The 5428-nt window shown below is 50.9% G+C and overlaps 1 protein-coding gene across 1 annotated transcript; it reads right to left on the bottom strand.

Annotated features, from left to right (window-relative positions):
- Window positions 1-1174: 1174 nt before the first annotated feature.
- On the bottom strand, window positions 1175-4721 carry Fos (Fos proto-oncogene, AP-1 transcription factor subunit). Its single transcript, XM_031356887.1, has 4 exons — window positions 4282-4721; window positions 3274-3525; window positions 2758-2865; window positions 1175-2636 (listed from the first exon to the last, which is right to left on the bottom strand). The coding sequence occupies exons 1-4, from the start codon at window positions 4420-4422 to the stop codon at window positions 1995-1997; spliced, it is 1143 nt and encodes a 380-aa protein (XP_031212747.1). The 5' UTR covers window positions 4423-4721; the 3' UTR covers window positions 1175-1994.
- Window positions 4722-5428: the final 707 nt, after the last annotated feature.

Genomic DNA, 5428 nt, shown 5'->3' with positions numbered 1-5428 from the left:
TAGCAAGTATGAGGTTAAACTAGACTACTTTAGACCTATCTCAAAAATAAACAATTGAAAACTTGTTTTTGTTTTTGTTTTTGTTTTTAACCAAGGGAAACCTTTTAAGGCTAAGTGTGGTAGACAGTTCAGGAAGGCCAGGGAGATGCCTGAGCAGTTAAAAGAAGTTGTTAGTCTTGCAGAGAACCCAGATTTAGATTCCTAGCACTTGGCTGGGTAGCCGCCATTGTCTCAGAAGTCCAATTTCATGGGATCCCTTGCCCTCTTCTGGCCTCTGTGGACATTACATATGCACCTGGTGCCTAGACATATATGCCAGGCAAACACCCTTACACAGAAAATAAAAATAAATACATCTTTAAAGGGAAGGGGGCTGGCAAGATTGGCGTGGTGAGTGAAGGTGCCTAATAACCTGAGTTCAACTCCCAAAGGTCATGTTATTCTTGAGGTTCTTCTGGGAGTTGTCCTGTGACCTCAAGTGCCGTATAGTACACAGATACCCTCCCCATATAAATAAATATATATATATATATATTTAAATTTTTTAAAAAGGCAGTTCAGCCTAGTAATGGACAGGAGCGGGAAGTGGCAATCAGGTTTGCAGTGCAGAAGGTCGCTTATCTCAACTATTCTCCAGTTCACTCGCTTTTAAGACAAAAGTCGATCTTCACGTGCTTTCCTGGGAATAAATGCTAAACTTGCTGTTTGTCTGTAATAACCGGCACTGGCAGAGCTGAGGCAGGAGGATTACTGGGAGTTGGAGGCCACCTTGGGGCTACCTTGCAAGATCCTATCTCGAACAATACAAAAAAAAAAAATTTTTGTATAGAGCTAAGCTCTGTTCAAAGGATTCCTTTCCCATGGAAATCACTACCGCGAAGATAAACACATAAATTTCAGAATGCTCCCTCCAGAGAAGCAGCAAGGCACGTCCTTGCACAAGCTGTTACAGGCAGCTATCAGCCCCCAAGGCAGGTAGGTAGAAAATCTTAGCAATGCAATATGAACACACATATCTGTAAAATACCCTGAACTAGCGTGTCCTCTGAGTGATAAGGGAACCAGACAGAGGGTGTGTCTCCCCCCAGGACCCACCCATCTTGACAAACTGGTCTCCTCAGAGGCCCTCCCGAAACCATACAAAACTCTCCGAATAAAAAGAGCAACGAGGTAGTCGCATTCAACTTAAATGCTTTTTATTGACAATGTCTTGGAACAATAAGCAAACAATGCTTAAATTTTTCATTCAAATTCACTTTCCACATGTCGAAAGACCTCAGGGTAGAAAAAAATAAAATAAAAATATAAATATCTGAGAATCCATCTTAATAAATAAATTGAAAACACAATAAAAACGTTTTCATGGAAAACTGTTAATGTCAGAACATTCAGACCGCCTCAGCAATGCATGATCAGTAACATGACGATGAACATTGACGGTGAAGAACTACAGTACATGGATATAGCTATTTATTTCTATCTACTGGAAAATAAAGTCCTATCTTTTCTTAGTTTAATATTGGTCATGTCTAATTGGAACACGCTATTGCCAGGAACACAGTAGGTATTGTTAAAATCAGCTGCACTAGATACAATCCGAAAATATCCAGCACCAGGTTAATTCCAATAATGAACCCAACAGATTAGTTAATGCTATGAGAAGACTAAGGAGAAAGAGAAAGAGACACAGACCCAGGCCTGGCTCACATGCTCTACTAACTACCAGCTCTCAGGTGTCACTAGGAACAATACACTCCATGCGGTTTTTTTGTTTTTGTTTTTGTTTTTGCTACATCTCCGGAAGAGGTGAGGACTGGAATCCAGATGTGGATGCTTGCAAGTCCTTGAGGCCCACAGCCTGGTGTGTTTCACAACGATAAAGTCCTCCCTAGGTCTACGGGAACCCTCGAGGGAAGACGTGTTTCTCCTCTCTGTAATGCACCAGCTCAGGCAGTGGCACCTGTGGATGCCGGCTGCCTGCCTTCTCTGACTGCTCACAGGGCCAGCAGTGTGGGTGAGCTGAGTGAGTCAGAGGAGGGCTCGTTGCTGCTGCTGCCCTTTCGGTGGGCAGCTGCACAGCTGGGGAAGGAGTCAGCCTCGGGGTAGGTGAAGACAAAGGAAGACGTGTAAGTGGTGCAGCTGGGAGTACAGGTGACCACTGGAGTACACAGAGGCTCCAGCTCTGTGACCATGGGCCCCATCCCCAGGGAACTGCTGTGCAGAGGCTCCCAGTCTGCTGCATAGAAGGAACCGGACAGGTCCACATCTGGCACAGAGCGGGCGGTCTCCGAGCCACTGGGCCTAGATGATGCGGGAAACAAGAAGTCATCAAAGGGCTCAGCCTTCAGCTCCATGTTGCTGATGCTCTTGACTGGCTCCAAGGATGGCTTGGGCTCAGGGTCGTTGAGAAGGGGCAGGGTGAAGGCCTCCTCAGACTCTGGGCTGGCAGCCTCAGGCAGACCCCCAGTCAAATCCAGGGAGGTCACAGACATCTCCTCTGGGAAGCCTAGGTCATCAGGGATCTTGCAGGCAGGTCGGTGGGCTGCCAAAATAAACTCCAGTTTTTCCTTCTCTTTCAGCAGATTGGCAATCTCGGTCTGTAATGCAGACTTCTCATCTTCAAGTTGATCTGTCTCCTGCACAGGGAGAGATGTAAGAAAGCATAAGACTCGGGCTTGCTCAAGGACCCTGCGCCCACAGTCCCAAGCTGCAACTTTTATAAAGTTTCAGGAGCAGCAGCAGCTGGTTCAAACCTACCGCTTGGAGCGTATCTGTCAGCTCCCTCCTCCGATTCCGGCACTTGGCTGCAGCCATCTTATTCCGTTCCCTTCGGATTCTCCGTTTCTCTTCCTCTTCAGGAGATAGCTATACGAAGAAAAGGACCCACATTCAGTAAGGTTGCCTGGTGTCACCTCCATTCAGTCACCCCAGGGAAACTGGCTCTGACAGCACCCGCCTCTCTTGGTGAAGCAGTTTTTCTAACCTGCAGTTGGCAGGCTGAGTGTGATTTGCATTTAAAGTGAGAGCTTTAGGAGGCGAACAAAGAAGCTCCCAGGCTAGAGAACGAAGTAGGAAGCTGTCAGGGAAACTGTCTAGTGGAGTATTTCTTGGGGCCAACTGTCAAAATCTGACAAGGGAGGGAAAGGGCTTGCAGCCAAGGCTCCTGATCAAGAAGTGCAGTTAGTAGCATCCTCTCTCTGTTGTGTGATCTCTGCGTCCGTCCTCCCCCACCCCGACCCCCGGCCCGCGCCGACGTCCAGAATCGCTGCTCACCTGCTCTACTTTGCCCCTTCTGCCGATGCTCTGCGCCCTGCCGCCAGACATGGTCTTCACTATTCCCGCTCTGGCGTAAGCCCCAGTAGACGGAGTAGGGAGTCCGTAAGGATGGGGCGCTCTGGTCTGCGACGGGGCTACGGAGGAGACCAGAGTGGGCTGAACCAGCCACTGCAGGTCTGGGCTGGTGGAGATGGCTGTCACCGTGGGGATAAAGTTGGCACTAGAGACGGACAGATCTGCGCAAAAGTCCTGAAACAAAACAAAAAAAGAGGGAAGCGGAGGTGAGCGAGGAGGTTCCAGACACAGGTGGAGCAAGTGGCCCTAGTGTCGCATGAAACAGGGAGAGAGAAGCATTCGGGTCAGAGACTGCTTGTGTCTTCCTGTGTGCACTTCATCCAAGATAAAAGCTCTCCCAATATCCTCCCATGAATTCCGCAGCGCAGCCTTTCTCCTCCATCCTACTGCTGCGTTCCCGTTATCCCTTCGGCATCACTCGCTCGAAAGGGGGTTTGTTATAAATATCCCTGACGTCTGCGCTGACGCAGGCGCTGCTCCGGAGTCTCCAGAATGAACTCGCTTTTTATCAATGAAACTGCCTTACACACCCGCCCGCAGCACTCGCCTCCCTCCTCCCAGCTCCAGGCTGCCCCGGGAGGGGGGACTGCCGCCGTTTGCCGCCTCCCAGGCTCTAGTTAGGGAGGCTTTGCTCGAGACTTGTTGGCCCAGGCTGATCTCAGAAACAAGTCGCCGAGAGAAGAGCGCAGGCCACTCAGAATAAACCCGCCGCGCGGGAAGGGGGTCACGAAGTCTTACTATGACAAGCGTGCACACGCTGACCCAAGTCCTGGGTTCCCAGGTTAGGGCTGCTCTGACCTCGCCAGTCTCCCTCCGGAGCGAACAAGGAAGACCTCCCCACCTCCCCAGGTCCCTGAAAGTCACACCCCAAGTGTCTCCTCCTCGGCGACCCCCAGCGCGGACCTGGCGGCTGCACAAAGCCAAACTCACCTGCGTGTTGACAGGGGAGCCCATGCTGGAGAAGGAGTCGGCTGGGGAATGGTAGTAGGAAAGGCTGTCCCCGGCCGGGGAGGCGCTACTGCAGCGGGAGGATGACGCCTCGTAGTCGGCGTTGAAACCCGAGAACATCATGGTCGAGGTTTGGGGAGAGCCTGGAGAGGGGTCCAGGGGTAGACACTGGTGGGAGCTGCAGAGCAGAGCTGGGTGGGAGCGCGGTCACTGCTCGTTCGCGGAACCGCCGGCTCTATCCAGTCTTCTCAGTGGCTCGCTGCAGTCGCGGTTGGAGTAGTAGGCGCCTCCGCTGGCGCCTTTATAGAAGCGCCTGTGAATGGACTCCATACGTCACTGAGAACAGGGGGGGGGAGAGCCCGCCCCAAGGCCCTCTGCGGGCGCTCTGTCGTCAACTCCGCACCCCAGGCTTTCAACTCCCATCTCCGTATGTAACTTCCACATATGAGTGTTCACAATTGGGACCTTAGAGGGTCTCCTGGACCCTCCGCACGTAGGATTTCGGAGATGATCCCCCCCACGAAACAGGGACCGGCCGTGGAAACCTGCTGACGCAGATGTCCTAATATGGACATCCTGTGTAAAGGAGGGAGGGATTGACGGGAACAGCTCGCCGGCTGCAGCCAACTCTGAGGGTGCAGCGCCGGGGGGAGCGGGGGCCGCTGCCGGGGGAGGGGAGGCGGGAAAGGCAGAGAAGGCGAGCGAACATTCGCACCTGATTCAATGTGGACCCGGTTCCCAGAGTCAGGGGATGAGACCGGGGTCACCTCTTTTCCATTGTCCAGCAATCTGGAACTTTTTATTTTTTATTTTATTTATATTTATTTATTTATTTATTTGAGTCTTTGTTATTAGGAGAAGCAGGTACGCAGCCCTAAAGGCTCGAGGCCTCTGTTCCTAAAGGAAAGCTTGCCCACATCAGCCCCCCCATTCCAAATCAGTGCAGAATAAAAATTAAAAAAAAAAAAAATGGGATCAGCTTCTCAGCTCCTGGCCTGGAGAAACATTAGGACTGAGGTTGGAAGCAGCAAGTGAAGGATTGTAAATAAGTGTACAATAGCCTGCTTTAACTACAATACTGAGTTCATTCATAAATTCGTGTTTTAAAGGACGACAGCACCTACTCCCC

Source organism: Mastomys coucha, unplaced genomic scaffold (assembly GCF_008632895.1).
Source record: "Mastomys coucha isolate ucsf_1 unplaced genomic scaffold, UCSF_Mcou_1 pScaffold6, whole genome shotgun sequence".
Classification (NCBI taxonomy): Eukaryota; Metazoa; Chordata; class Mammalia; order Rodentia; family Muridae; genus Mastomys; species Mastomys coucha.
Note: the sequence above shows the minus strand (reverse complement) of the source record. Positions and strands in the feature narration are given on the sequence as shown.

What these genes read in the sequence shown, in the direction of transcription:
- Fos (XM_031356887.1), bottom strand. Translation starts at nt 4,422, where the DNA reads ATGATGTTCTCGGGTTTCAACGCCGACTACGAGGCGTCATCCTCCCGC. An exon ending in GCTCCCCTGTCAACACGCAG is followed by an intron (nt 3,526 to 4,281) that starts GTGAGTTTGGCT and finishes GTTTTGTTTCAG; the next exon opens with GACTTTTGCGCAGATCTGTC. An exon ending in TGACAGATACGCTCCAAGCG is followed by an intron (nt 2,637 to 2,757) that starts GTAGGTTTGAAC and finishes CTCCCTGTGCAG; the next exon opens with GAGACAGATCAACTTGAAGA.